At 44.1% G+C, this 15,481-nt stretch overlaps 1 protein-coding gene across 1 annotated transcript in view; it reads left to right on the forward strand.

Moving 5' to 3' along the window:
- Positions 1 to 15,481, forward strand: part of LOC123744179 (uncharacterized) — a 49,349-nt gene that overhangs the window by 26,936 nt on the left and 6,932 nt on the right. The window contains exons 7-14 of the mRNA XM_082974037.1: positions 5,204 to 5,299; positions 7,198 to 7,323; positions 7,522 to 7,641; positions 8,140 to 8,276; positions 10,065 to 10,281; positions 11,446 to 11,628; positions 11,999 to 12,143; positions 13,734 to 15,359. Coding sequence (XP_082830163.1) covers positions 5,204 to 5,299; positions 7,198 to 7,323; positions 7,522 to 7,641; positions 8,140 to 8,276; positions 10,065 to 10,281; positions 11,446 to 11,628; positions 11,999 to 12,143; positions 13,734 to 15,359 — 2,650 coding nt within the window. The remainder of the gene's footprint in view (positions 1 to 5,203; positions 5,300 to 7,197; positions 7,324 to 7,521; positions 7,642 to 8,139; positions 8,277 to 10,064; positions 10,282 to 11,445; positions 11,629 to 11,998; positions 12,144 to 13,733; positions 15,360 to 15,481) is intronic.

Consider the following 15,481-nt stretch of genomic DNA (forward strand, 5'->3'; position numbering starts at 1 on the left):
AACAGCTTGGAAAATTCCAGAAAATTATGTCATGGCTTTAGAAGCTTCTCATAGGCTAATTGACATAATTTGAGTCAATTGGAGGTGTACCTGTGGGTGTATTTCAAGGCCTACCTTGAAACTCAGTGCAAAGGACCTTGTGAAGATGCTGGAGGAAACAGGTACAAAAGCAACTATATCCACAGTAAAACGAGTCCTATATCAAAATAACCTGAAAGGCCACTCAGCGAGGAAGAAGCCAGTGCTCCAAAACAGCCATAAAAAAGCCAGACTACGGTTTGAAACTGCACATGGGGACAAAGATCATACTTCTTCGAAAAATGTCCTCTGGTCTGATGAAACAAAAATGTAACTGTTTGGCCATAACGACAATCCTTATGTTTGGAGGAAACAGGAGGAGGCTTGCAAGCCGAAGATCACCATCCCAACCTTGAAGCACAGGGGTGGCAGTATCATGTTGTGAGGGTGCTTTGCTGTAGGTGGGACTGGTGCGCTTCACAAAATAGATGGCATCATGAGGATTGAAAATTATGTGGATATATTGAAGCAACATCTCAAGACATCAGTCAGGAAGTTAAAGCTTGGTCGCAAATGGGTCTTCCAAATGGACAATGACCCCAAGTATGCTTCCAAAGTTGTGGCAAATGGCTTAAGGACATCAAAGTCAAGGTATTGGAGGGGCCATCACAAAGCCCTGACCTCAATCCTATTGAAAATTTGTGGGCAGAACTGAAAAAGCATGTGGGAGCAAGGAGGCCTACAAACCTGACTCAGTTACATCAGCTCTGTCAGGAGGAATGGGCCAAAATTCACCCAACTTGTTGTGGAAGGCTACCCGAAACGTTTGGCCCAAGTTAAACAATTTAAAGGCAATGCTACCAAATACAAATTGCGTGTATGTAAACTTTTGACCCACTGGGAATGTGATGAAAGAAATAAAAGCTGAAATAAATTATTCTCTCTGCTATTATTCTGACATTTCACATTCTTAAAGTAAAGTGTTGATCCTAACTGACCTAAAACAAGGAATTCTTACTAGGATTAAATGTCAGGAATTGTGAAAACTGAGTTTAAATGTGTTTAACTAAGGTGTATGTAAACTTTCGACTTCAACTGTACGTTTCCCATGCCAATAAATCACTTACATTGAATTGAGAGAGACAGAGACAGATAGACAGAGAGAGACAGACAGAGAGAGAGAGAGACAGTGGGATATGCGTCAACAGAAACCTTGGGAAAATCCTATGCATTATCATTATCATTATCAACAATAAGTTGGGTGAATTTCGGCCCATTCCTCCCGACAGAGCTGGTGTAACGGTGTAAGTGAGTCAGGTTTGTAGGTCTCCTTGCTCGCACATGCTTTTTCAGCTCTGCCCACAAATTTTCTATAGGATTGAGCTCAGGACTTTCTTGTCCTTAAGCCATTTTGCCACAACGTTGGGTGGAGTGGAGAGAGAGAAGGGTGAAGGGAGGGAGCGGAACGAGAGGGGTGGAGACAGAGAGAGAGTGAGAGAGAAAGGGTTGGAGGGAGAGAGAGAAAGCGAGAAAATGAAAGGGGTCATTGTCCATTTGGAAGACCCACTTCCTGACTGATGTCTTGAGATGTTGCTTCAATATATCCACATAATTTTCAATCCTCATGATGCCATCTATTTTGTGAATTGCATCAGTCCTTCCTGCAGCAAAGCACCCACACAACATGATGCTGTCACCCCCGTGATTCAAGGTTGGGATGGTGTTCTTCGGCTTGCAAGCCTCCCCCTTTTTCCTCCAAACAAAAAGATGGTCATTATGGCCAAACAGTTCTATTTTTGTTTCATCAGACCAGAAGACATTTCTCCAAGAAGTACGATCTTTGTCCCCATCTGCAGTTTCAAACCGTAGTCTGGCTTTTTTTATGGAGGTTTTGGAGCACTGGCTTCTTCCTTGCTGAGCAGCCTTTCAGATTATGTCGATATAGGACTCGTTTTACTGTGGATATAGATACTTTTGTACCTGTTTCCTCCAGCATCTTCACAAAGTCCTTTGCTGTTGTTCTGGGATTGATTTGCACTTTTCGCACCAAAGTACGTTCATCTCTAGGAGACAGAACGCGTCTCCTCCCTGAGCGGTATGACGGCTGCGTGGTCCCACGGTGTTTATCCTGTTAGGGCTAGGGGGCAGTATTGACACGGCTGGATAAAAAAACGTACCCGATTTAATCTGGTTACTACTCCTGCCCAGTAACTAGAATATGCATATAACTATTGGCTTTGGATAGAAAACACCCTAAAGTTTCTAAAACTGTTTGAATGGTGTCTGTGAGTATAACAGAACTCATATGGCAGGCAAAAACCTGAGAAGATTTCATGCAGGAAGTGGCCTGTCTGACAAGGTGTCGTTCTTCTTGTCTCTGTTTATTGAAGAGTGAGGATCTTAGCTGTCCCGTGACACTTCCTACGGCTGCCATAGGTTCTCAGAAGGCGGCAAAATGCTGAATTGTGGCTTTGCAGGCTCTGGCTGAAACAAAGTAGCGCGTTTGGGTAGTGGCTGGTTACAGTACTGTGAGACTCAGGCTCGTGCCCGCGTCGACCGAAAGCTTTGTTTTCTTTCCTCTGTTTAGCTAAATGGACATTCCCGGTCAGAATATTATCGCTTTTTTACGAGAAAAATGGCATAAAAATGGATTTTAAACAGCGGTTGACATGCTTTGAAGTACGGTAATGAAATATTTAGATTTTTTTTGTCACGAATTGCGCCATGCGCACGACCCTGATTTACCATTTCGGATAGTGTCTGGGACGCACGAACAAAACGCCGCTATTCGGATATAACGATGGATTATTTTGGACCAAACCAACATTTGTTATTGAAGTAGCAGTCCTGGGAGTGCATTCTGACGAAGACAACAAAAGGTAATCAAACTTTTGTAATAGTAAATCTGATATTGGTGAGTGCTAAACTTGCCGGGTGTCTAAATAGCTAGCCCGTGATGGCTGGGCTATGTACTTAGAATATTGCAAAATGTGCTTTCACCAAAAAGCTATTTTAAAATCGGACATATCGAGTGCATAGAGGAGTTCTGTATCTATAATTCTTAAAATAATTGTTATGCTTTTTGTGAACGTTTATCGTGAGTAATTTAGTAAATTGTTAGTGAATTCGCCGGAAGTTTGCGGGTGGTATGCTAGTTCTGAATGTCACATGCTAATGTAAAAAGCTGGTTTTTGATATAAATATGAACTTGATTGAACAAAACATGCATGTATTGTATAACATAATGTCCTAGGGTTGTCATCTGATGAAGATCATCAAAGGTTAGTCCTGCATTTAGCTGTCTTCTGGGTTTTTGTGACATTATATGCTAGCTTGAAAAATGGGTGTCTGATTATTTCTGGCTTGGTACTCTGCTGACAATCTAATGTTTTGCTTTCATTGTAAAGCCTTTTTGAAATCGGACAGTGTGGTTAGATTAACGAGAGTCTTGTCTTTAAATAGCTGTAAAATAGTCATATGTTTGAGAAATTGAAGTAATAGCATTTCAAAGGTTTTGAAAATCGCGCCACAGGATTCAACTGGCTGTTACGTAGGTGGGACGAATTCGTCCCGCCTGCCCCAGAGAGGTTAAACTTGCTTACTATTGTTGCTACACATTAACGTGGTACCTTGAGGCGTTTGGAAATTGCTCCCATGGATGAACCAGACTTGTGGAGGTCTACACATTTTTTTTTTTTAGGTCTTGGCTGATTTGTTTTGATTTTCCCATGATGTCAAGCAAAGAGGCACTGAGTTTGAAGGCCTTGGAATACATCCACAGGTAAACCTCCAATTGACTCAAATGATGTCAATTAACCTATCAGAAGCTTCTAAAGCCATGACATAATTTTCTGGAATTTTTCAGGCTGTTTAAAGGCACAGTCTACTTAGTGTTTGTAAATGTCTGACCCACTGGAATTGTGATACAGTGAATTTTAAGTTTCTCAATTGTTGGGAAAATGACTTGTGTCGTGCGCACAAAGTAGATGTCCTAACCAACTTGCCAAAACTATAGTTTGTTTAACAAGAAATTTGTGGAGTGGTTGAAAAATGAGTTTTAATGACTCCAACCTAAGTGTATGTAAATTTCCGACTTCAACTGTACATATCTCGGCCTAAACATCAGCACCACAGGTAACTTCTTCAAAGCTGTGAACGATCTGAGAGACAAGGCAAGAAGTGCCTACTATGCCATCAACAGGAACATAAAATTCAACATACCAAGGATCTTGCTAAAAATACTTGAATCAGTTATAGAACCCTTTGTCCTTTATGGTTGTGAGCTCTGGGGTCCGCTCACCAAACAAGAATTCACAAAATGGGACAAACACCATATTGACACTCTGCATGCAGAATTCTGCTAAAATGTACAACGTAAAACACCAAATGATGCATGTCTTTATTCTTCTGGAACTTTTGTAAGTGTAATGTTTACGGTTCATTTTTTGTTGTTTATTATTTATTGCACTTGCTTTGGCTATGTAAACATATGTTTGCCATGCCAATAAAGCCCTTAATGTGAAATAGAAATTGAGAGACAGAGAGAGAGGCAGACATCCACTCTAAAACGTAAAGGTTCCTGGAGCGTCCTTTAGGGGTTCTTCATATAACCCCTTTTAATGGATCCTCAACAACAACAACAAAATACTATTATTATTAATAATAATACGCACAACAATAACACAATATTTTAGTTTTTAGTGTTTATTATGATCCAAAAATGAGGTAAACAAATATGAAAACATAAAACAATATCAATACCTTAAATTGAGGAGATCTTTACATTGTTCAATTAAGTTCCTACACATGCTGTCCTTTCAAATTCAAATCCAAACGTTTCAGTTGGGCAGTTAGGTTCCTGCAAGAACCCCCACCAACTAACGAGGTTCCTCGATGAACCCCACCTCCTATGGGGTTCTTGGAAGAACCTTTTTGGGGGCAATTTTCAGTGCCAAGAACCCTAAGGTTGTTCCAAGAACTTAGAAGAACTTAGAAGAACCATTATTGAGTGCCATTTGGGAGTCATTCAGAGTGTTTAATGTTAGCTGAGCTGTCATCACCACAAGCTCAGGTAGCTTACCTTTCAAAACACTTATTTGTCCCCTTCTCTAATATTTATCTGATATCAGTAAAGTATTTAGCTAATAATAACACACCCTTATTTCCTGATTATTCTGGTTTCCAGGGCAACTCGCTGCTCTTCCTCCCCAACGTTCTAAAGGTGTATCTGGAGAACGGACAGACCAAGGCCTTCAAGTTTGAACCCAACACCACTGTCAAGGTAACTATATCATACACATACTACAGTATCATATTATAAGTAGAATCCTGATGATACTACTAATATAATAGACAGACCAAGGCCCAACACCCTTGTTAAGATAACTTTATTTTACTATATGATACCACACTGCTTCGACACCATATTCAACCAAATATTTATTTATACATTTCTTAATTCCATTATTTTACTTTTAGATTTGTGTGTATAGTTGTGAATTGTTATATACCACGGCACTGTTGGAGCTATGAACACAAGCATTTCACTACACCCGAAATAACATCTCCTAAATTTGTGTATGTGACCAATAAAATTTGATTTGATTTGTTAAGGAACTATACTGGGGCGCGTTGGGCCAGTAACCGAAAGGTTGCTAGATCGAATACCCGAGTTCACAAAATAAAACTCTGTTGTTCTGCCCCTGAACAAGGCAGTTAACCCAGTGTTCCCCGGTAGGCCGTCGTTGTAAAAAAGAATTTGTTCATAACTAACTTGCCTAGTTAAATGAGAAAAAACTATTTAAAAATACTGTCAATTAGTGTCCTGTCCAGGGGTGAACATGAACATCAAGCTGCCTCATGCTACAGAAACATATAGACTCCTCCTCTACAGGCCGTCCTGGCTCAGACAATAGACTCCTCCTCCTCTACAGGCCGTCCTGGCTCAGACAATAGACTCCTCCTCCTCTACAGGCTGTCCTGGCTCAGACAATAGACTCCTCCTCTACAGGCTGTCCTGGCTCAGACAATAGACTCCTCCTCTACAGGCCGTCCTGGCTAAGACAATAGACTCCTCTACGGGTCGTCCTGGCTCAGACAATAGACTCCTCCTCTACGGGTCGTCCTGGCTCAGACAATAGACTCCCCCTCTACAGGCCGTCCTGGCTCAGACAATAGACTCCTCCTCTACAGGCTGTCCTGGCTCAGACAATAGACTCCTCCTCTACAGGCTGTCCTGGCTCAGACAATAGACTCCTCCATGGGCCGTTCTGGCTCAGACAATAGACTCCTCCTCTACAGGCCGTCCTGGCTCAGACAATAGACTCCTCCTCTACAGGCTGTCCTGGCTCAGACAATAGACTCCCCCTCTACAGGCCGTCCTGGCTCAGACAATAGACTCCTCCTCTACAGGCTGTCCTGGCTCAGACAATAGACTCCTCCTCTACAGGCCGTCCTGGCTCAGACAATAGACTTACTGACTGACTGTGTACATACTGTGTACTGTTGCACCCTATTCTACAGACCTTTCAATGTAGTCCATTCAGCAAGTCAACTGAAATCCCAATTGACCTCAACCATATAGTTTAACTGGCCTAACAAATCAGTGTCTTGTCTCCTGTTCTCTCTGGTTCCTCCCAGGACATAGTGATGACCCTGTCTCCTGTTCTCTCTGGTTCCTCCCAGGACATAGTGATGACCCTGTCTCCTGTTCTCTCTGGTTCCTCCCAGGACATAGTGATGACCCTGTCTCCTGTTCTCTCTGGTTCCTCCCAGGACATAGTGATGACCCTGTCTCCTGTTCTCTCTGGTTCCTCCCAGGACATAGTGATGACCCTGTCTCCTGTTCTCTCTGGTTCCTCCCAGGACATAGTGATGACCCTGTCTCCTGTTCTCTCTGGTTCCTCCCAGGACATAGTGATGACCCTGTCTCCTGTTCTCTCTGGTTCCTCCCAGGACATAGTGATGACCCTGTCTCCTGTTCTCTCTGGTTCCTCCCAGGACATAGTGATGACCCTGTCTCCTGTTCTCTCTGGTTCCTCCCAGGACATAGTGATGACCCTGTCTCCTGTTCTCTCTGGTTCCTCCCAGGACATAGTGATGACCCTGTCTCCTGTTCTCTCTGGTTCCTCCCAGGACATAGTGATGACCCTGTCTCCTGTTCTCTCTGGTTCCTCCCAGGACATAGTGATGACCCTGAAGGAGAAACTGTCTCTGTCTCGTATCGAACACTTCTCTCTGGTTCTGGAACAGAAGTATAGCATCAGTAAACTACTGTTACTACATGAAGAGGAGAGGATACAACAGGTACACACACACACACACACACACACACACACACACACACACACACACACACACACACACACACACACACACATACACACGCGCAAAGGATAGCATCACTAAACTACTGTTACTCCATAAAGAGGACAGGATACATCCGTTATACTCACACGCCCCTGTATCCAACCCCGCCCCCCCCCTCCCTCTGTCCATCTCCAGGTGGTTCATCAGAAGGAAGTCCATGACTACAGGTGTCTGTTCAGAGTGTGTTTTATACCCAGAGAACCTGAGCACCTGTTACAAGACGACCCCACTGCCTTCCAGTACCTCTACCTGCAGGTGTGTGTGTGTGTGTGTGTGTGTGTGTGTGTGTGTGTGTGTGTGTGTGTGTGTGTGTGTGTGTGTGTGTGTGTGTGTGTGTGTGTGTGTGTGTGTGTGTGTGTGTGTGTGTGTGTGTGTGTGTGTGTGTGTGAGTGAGGAGTGGAGGTTGCATAACATGGATGTGAATATATGTGAGTACGTGTGTGTAACATCACTAACTGTGTGTGTGTGTCTGTTTGTGTGTGTTTGTAACATCACCGTTTGTGTGTGTGTGTGTGTGTGTGTGTGTGTGTGTGTGTAACATCACTGTGTGTTTGTGTGTGTGTGTGTTTGTGTGTGTAACATCACCGTGTGTGTGTGTCTGTGTGTGTATGTGTGTAACATCACTGTGTGTTTGTGTGTTTGTGTGTGTAACATCACCGTGTGTGTGTGTTTGTTTGTGTGTGTAACATCACTGTGTGTGTGTGTGTGTGTGTGTGTGTGTGTGTGTGTGTGTGTGTGTGTGTGTGTGTGTAGGGTATAAATGATGTGCTACAGGAGCGTTTTGCGGTGGAGATGCGTTGCAACACGGCCCTGCGTCTGGCAGCCCTGCACATACAGGAGAGACTAGCCAGCTGTGGACAGTCACCTCGGACCAAACTCAAGATCATCACGTACGTCCCTCACGTCCCGCTGGTCATATTCCCTCTATTAGAACACAACATTACAGCTGATCATATTCCCTCTATTAGAACACAACATTACAGCTGATCATATTCCCTCTATTAGAACACAACATTACAGCTGATCATATTCCCTCTATTAGAACACAACATTACAGCTGATCATATTCCCTCTATTAGAACACAACATTACAGCTGATCATATTCCCTCTATTAGAACACAACATTACAGCTGATCATATTCCCTCTATTAGAACACAACATTACAGCTGATCATATTCCCTCTACTAGAACAGAACATTACAGCTGATCATATTCCCTCTACTAGAACACAACATTACAGCTGATCATATTCCCTCTATTAGAACACAACATTACAGCTGATCATATTCCCTCTATTAGAACACAACATTACAGCTGATCATATTCCCTCTATTAGAACACAACATTACAGCTGATCATATTCCCTCTATTAGAACACAACATTACAGCTGATCATATTCCCTCTATTAGAACACAACATTACAGCTGATCATATTCCCTCTATTAGAACACAACATTACAGTTGATCATATTCCCTCTACTAGAACAGAACATTACAGCTGATCATATTCCCTCTACTAGAACACAACATTACAGCTGATCATATTCCCTCTATTAGAACACAACATTACAGCTGATCATATTCCCTCTATTAGAACACAACATTACAGCTGATCATATTCCCTCTATTAGAACACAACATTACAGCTGATCATATTCCCTCTACTAGAACAGAACATTACAGCTGATCATATTCCCTCTACTAGAACACAACATTACAGCTGATCATATTCCCTCTATTAGAACACAACATTACAGCTGATCATATTCCCACTACTAGAACAGAACATTACAGCTGATCATATTCCCTCTACTAGAACAGAACATTACAGCTGATCATATTCCCTCTATTAGAACACAACATTACAGCTGATCATATTCCCTCTATTAGAACACAACATTACAGCTGATCATATTCCCTCTATTAGAACACAACATTACAGCTGATCATATTCCCTCTATTAGAACACAACATTACAGCTGATCATATTCCCTCTACTAGAACACAACATTACAGCTGATCATATTCCCTCTATTAGAACACAACATTACAGCTGATCATATTCCCTCTATTAGAACACAACATTACAGCTGATCATATTCCCTCTACTAGAACAGAACATTACAGCTGATCATATTCCCTCTATTAGAACACAACATTACAGCTGATCATATTCCCTCTATTAGAACTGAACATTACAGCTGATCATATTCCCTCTATTAGAACACAACATTACAGCTGATCATATTCCCTCTACTAGAACACAACATTACAGCTGATCATATTCCCTCTATTAGAACACAACATTACAGCTGATCATATTCCCTCTATTAGAACACAACATTACAGCTGATCATATTCCCTCTATTAGAACACAACATTACAGCTGATCATATTCCCTCTATTAGAACACAACATTACAGCTGATCATATTCCCTCTATTAGAACACAACATTACAGCTGATCATATTCCCTCTATTAGAACACAACATTACAGCTGATCATATTCCCTCTATTAGAACACAACATTACAGCTGATCATATTCCCTCTACTAGAACAGAACATTACAGCTGATCATATTCCCTCTATTAGAACACAACATTACAGCTGATCATATTCCCTCTATTAGAACTGAACATTACAGCTGATCATATTCCCTCTATCTTCTCTACAGGAAAAGTTGGGGCATTGAGAACTTTATCTCTTCAACCCTCCTGAGGAACATGAGGGAGAAGGATCTGAGAAAGGCCATTGGCTATCACATGAAGAAGAGCCAATCACAGGAGCCAAAGCAGAAGGTGCTGTCGGCCAATCAGGCGAAGATTAACTACCTGGAGGAGCTGTGTGACCTCAAGTCCTTTGGCGGGAAGTCCTTCAGCGCCACCATGATGGTAGGAGAGATTACCTCTATCTAGTTATCTCTATCTCTGCCATGATGGTAGTGGAGAGATTACCTCTATCTAGTTATCTCTGTATCTCTGACATGATGGTAGTGGAGAGATTACCTCTATCTAGTTATCTCTGTATCTCTACCATGATGGTAGGAGAGAGATTACCTCTATCTAGTTATCTCTGGTTCTCTACCATGATGGTAGGAGAGAGATTACCTCTATCTAGTTGTCTCTGTATCTCTACCACGATGGTAGGAGAGAGATTACCTCTATCTGGTTGTCTCTGTAACTCTGCCATGATGGTAGAGGAGAGATTACCGCTGTCTAGTTATCTCTGTCTATATCATGATGGTAGGAGATTAGCTCCTTCTATCTCTAGTTGTCTCTGTCTATATCATGATGGTAGGAGAGAGATTAGCTCTATCTATCTCTAGTTATCTCTGTCTATATAATGACGGTAGGAGAGAGATTAGCTCTATCTATCTCTAGTTGTCTCTGTCTATATCATGATGGTAGGAGAGAGATTAGCTCTATCTATCTCTAGTTATTTCTGTCTATATCATGATGGTAGTTGCTTAGCACCAATTTGAAGGATTATATTATCTCTCTATTTCTCTTTGTCAGTGCTGGCATGATGTATTCATCTCTACTGCTATTTATCTCTACCAACGTATCCCTGTCATGGTGTCTCTCTCTCTCTCTCTCTCTATTCATCTCTGTCTACTGACAGGATATAATGTGTTTCAGTGGGGAGGACAGAGCTACAGTACCTCTCTATTCATCTCTGTCTACTGACAGGATATGATGGGTTTCAGTGGGCATGACAGAGCTATTAATTATTCTATTTTGGCACCCCCTGGTGGTGTGGCCAGGGAGTGCCATGTTTTCAGGCCAAAGTTACACCTTGAGTTGGGAAGTGCTGGTTGTTGGAGCGGGAATTAGGTGGCCACAGCACCTGGATCTTCAGTACTCCCATAATGCACCACCCTTACCCAGAGATCTAAGGGAGAAACCACATGGATCTTCAGTACTAACACGATGCACCTCCCTTACCCACAGATCTAGTCGAGAAAAACGCTCAACTGACCTCAACTGTCTATGAGAACTTCATTCCCTCTCTTCTCCCTCTCTTCTCTCCCCCTCTTTCTCTCTCTCTCTCCATAGCTCCAGGACAGAGAGTCGATGGTGACCCTGTTGGTGGGGTCGCGGTACGGTATCAGTCAGGTGGTGAACCACAAACTGAGCATCATGACCACACTCACAGAGTTCAGCAGTATCACACGCATAGAGCTGCTGCCAGAGTCTGACCGTGTTAGTCTGGTCAAGATATATCTACAGGACATCAAGGTATGGTATGATACACAAACACAGACATGCATGCACGCACTAGCAGACACACACACACACACACACACACACACACACACACACACACACACACACACACACACACACACACACACACACACACACACACACACACACACACACAGACACACGCTACAAAGCCAATTTCCCCAAAAGCTATTTTCTTACTACTGAAAGACGTGTTTTTATCACTGAAGCATCGTCTTCTCTCCCCTGACCTCCTCTGCTCTGCTCTGCTCTCCTCTACTCCCCTCCCCCTCTCTCTCTTCTCCCTCCCTCCTCTCTTTCTTCCCCCTCCTATCCTCTCCTCCTCTTCTCTTGTCCCTTGTTCCTCTCCTCCTCTCCCCAGCCTATCACCCTGTTGTTGGAGTCAGTAGCAGCTAAGGAACTGTCCTGTCTGGTGGCAGGGTACTGTCGTGCCCTAGTGGACCCCAGCCTCATCATCTTCCCCTGGACACAGGACGCCAAGCAGCACCGTGTGTCCGCCGAGGAGGGTATGCTACCACAGACGAACACAAACACACACACACACCAAGTCTCTGCTGAGGAAGGTACGATACCACCCCACTACCAGGCTATTCACAACAGGGACAGGGTCCTTTCAGTCATTTAAGGAATTGAAAAGTGCCATGTATTTTCAATAAAGATTTTGAATTGTTGAGTTGACATCTGCCAATGTAATAATATCAGTTTAGAATGTTTAAATAATTAGATAGTTGAAGAGAAAAGAAGGAGACAGTAGAACTAGGTTGTATCTGTGTGTCAGACAGTAGAACTAGGTTGTATCTGTGTTTCAGACAGTAGAACTAGGTTGTATCTGTGTGTCAGACAGTAGAACTAGGTTGTGTCTGTGTGTCAGACAGTAGAATTAGGTTGTATCTGTGTGTCAGACAGTAGAACTAGGTTGTATCTGTGTGTCAGACAGTAGAACTAGGTTGTATCTGTGTGTCAGACAGTAGAACTAGGTTGTATCTGTGTGTCAGACAGTAGAACTAGGTTGTATCTGTGTGTCAGACAGTAGAACTAGGTTGTATCTGTGTGTCAGACAGTAGAACTAGGTTGTATCTGTGTGTCAGACAGTAGAACTAGGTTGTATCTGTGTGTCAGACAGTAGAACTAGGTTGTATCTGTGTTTCAGACAGTAGAACTAGGTTGTGTCTGTGTGTCAGACAGTAGAACTAGGTTGTATCTGTGTGTCAGACAGTAGAACTAGGTTGTATCTGTGTGTCAGACAGTAGAACTAGGTTGTATCTGTGTTTCAGACAGTAGAACTAGGTTGTATCTGTGTGTCAGACAGTAGAACTAGGTTGTATCTGTGTGTCAGACAGTAGAACTAGGTTGTATCTGTGTGTCAGACAGTAGAACTAGGTTGTGTCTGTGTGTCAGACAGTAGAATTAGGTTGTATCTGTGTTTCAGACAGTAGAACTAGGTTGTATCTGTGTGTCAGACAGTAGAACTAGGTTGTATCTGTGTGTCAGACAGTAGAACTAGGTTGTATCTGTGTGTCAGACAGTAGAACTAGGTTGTATCTGTGTGTCAGACAGTAGAACTAGGTTGTGTCTGTGTGTCAGACAGTAGAATTAGGTTGTATCTGTGTGTCAGACAGTAGAACTAGGTTGTATCTGTGTTTCAGACAGTAGAACTAGGTTGTATCTGTGTTTCAGACAGTAGAACTAGGTTGTATCTGTGTGTCAGACAGTAGAACTAGGTTGTATCTGTGTGTCAGACAGTAGAACTAGGTTGTATCTGTGTGTCAGACAGTAGAACTAGGTTGTATCTGTGTTTCAGACAGTAGAACTAGGTTGTATCTGTGTGTCAGACAGTAGAACTAGGTTGTATCTGTGTGTCAGACAGTAGAACTAGGTTGTATCTGTGTGTCAGACAGTAGAACTAGGTTGTATCTGTGTGTCAGATAGTGCAGTATATACTGTAAGCAGATAGATAAGTAAACCTATCATGAAAATCAAGTTGCGGAACTGTTTTTTCATGATGTAATGTGTTCCAGGTTTAATGTTGTCATGGTGTGTTTCTATAGGTTATGTGTTACAGGTTTCATGTTGTCATGATGTGTGTGTGTTTATAGGTTATGTGTCGCGGTGTGGCAGTGACTCGGACGATTCCTCCGACATGGACATGGACACTCTCATCTCCCTTGTATCCCATAACAACAAGCGAACCACATCAGACCCTGTCGGTCTACGCCGGATTATGGAGGAGAGGAAAGAGGAGAGGAAAGAGAGGAAGGAGAGAGAGGAGAGGAAAAAGAAGGGAGAAGGAGAACAAGAGAAAAATATGAAATACGGAACTATGTCTCCACTGAGAAAAAACAGAGAGAAGGAGAGAATTGAGGAGAAGGTGGGAGGAGTTGGGGACCAGAGAAAGAAAGACACTGGGGGAGAGGCGAAGTCCGAGAAACAACGAGGTGCAGAGAACAGAGGACTGCAGGAAGACGACAGAGAAAGAGAGGACGAGAGCGCAAAGAAGGAAAGAGAAGGAGAGGAGAGGAAAGGAGATGAGGAGAGAGGTGGATGGGAGAGGAAAGGAGAGGAGGAGAGAGGTGGAGGGGAGAGGAAAGGAGAGGAGGAGAGAGGTGGAGGGGAGAGGAAAGGAGAGGAGGAGAGAGGTGGAGGGGAGAGGAAAGGAGAGCAGGAGAGAGGAGGATGGGAGAGGAAAGGAGAGGAGGAGAGAGGAGGAGGGGAGAGGAAAGGAGAGGAGGAGAGAGGTGGAGGGGAGAGGAAAGCAGAGCAGGAGAGAGGAGGAGGGGAGGTTCGGGGAGCTACGACAGAAGAGCACCCGTCCGTATCAGAGGAGGCGTCAGACTCGTGTCGTACTGACTCTCGTTTCATGACCAGCATCTCCAGTGACTCCCTGGATGCTCTGGAGGAAGATGACCTGATCGCCTGCTCTTCCTCCCTCCCTCACCCTCACCCTCCCTTCCGCCTCACAGTGGAGCCCCCCCATCCCCAGCCTCACCCACGAGGGGGTGCATCCTCACCCCAAGGAGGGGCAGGAGAGTGGAGAGGAGAAGGAGGTGGAGAGGTGTCAGGAGAGTGGAGAGGAGGGGTAGGAGGAGAGTGGAGAGGAGGAGAGTGGAGAGGAGGAGGAGGGGGAGGAGAGTGCAGAGGAGGGGGAAGAGGGAGGGGATCGGGCAACGGAGCTTGGGTCAACACTCACCATTCTCCCATGACCCCTGACTCCATGAACTCTGAACCTGTGACCCCCGTGGTTGACCCCTCTGAGAACCTGAACTATGCTGAGCTCTCTCTCATGCTGGAGTACCTCCCCAGTCCTCCGGAGGCGAGTGACGATGAGGACGAGGAGGAGAAGAGGGAAGAGATGAGGAGGAGTAATGAAGGAACTGGACAGGAGGAATTTTCCTTATCCGGACGTCCCCGTTCCTCCTCCTCCTCACTTATGGACTGTGTGTTTACATTCGAGCAGAGAGACGCAAGGCATTACTACAATATCTGCCCTAATGTTACCCCTGACAGCACCCGCACCCGCAGCCTCACCCACCCTCACCCTGAGACTGAGGAAGAGGAGGGTGGTGGTGAGGAGGAAGAGCAGGGGGCGCTCCTAACCCTGGAGCCTGTGCCCATCCTCCAGCCGCCTCCAGGGTTCGGGGACAGCAGTTCTGACGAGGAGTTCTTTGATGCGAGGGATCGGTTTGCCTCGCCTGAAGACCCAACATCAGGGACTGTGTCCCGAGGTGTGTCAGGGTTATTACTGTACTGTAAGGTGTAAGAGTTAGTTCCCTATTAGGTGTCCAGAGGTTGGTGGGGTTATGAACTTAATTGCACTAGGTCCGTTATGGTGTTAACTTAACAGCTT

This window comes from Salmo salar, chromosome 04 (assembly GCF_965601325.2).
Source record: "Salmo salar chromosome 04, fSalSal1, whole genome shotgun sequence".
NCBI classification, from domain to species: Eukaryota; Metazoa; Chordata; class Actinopteri; order Salmoniformes; family Salmonidae; genus Salmo; species Salmo salar.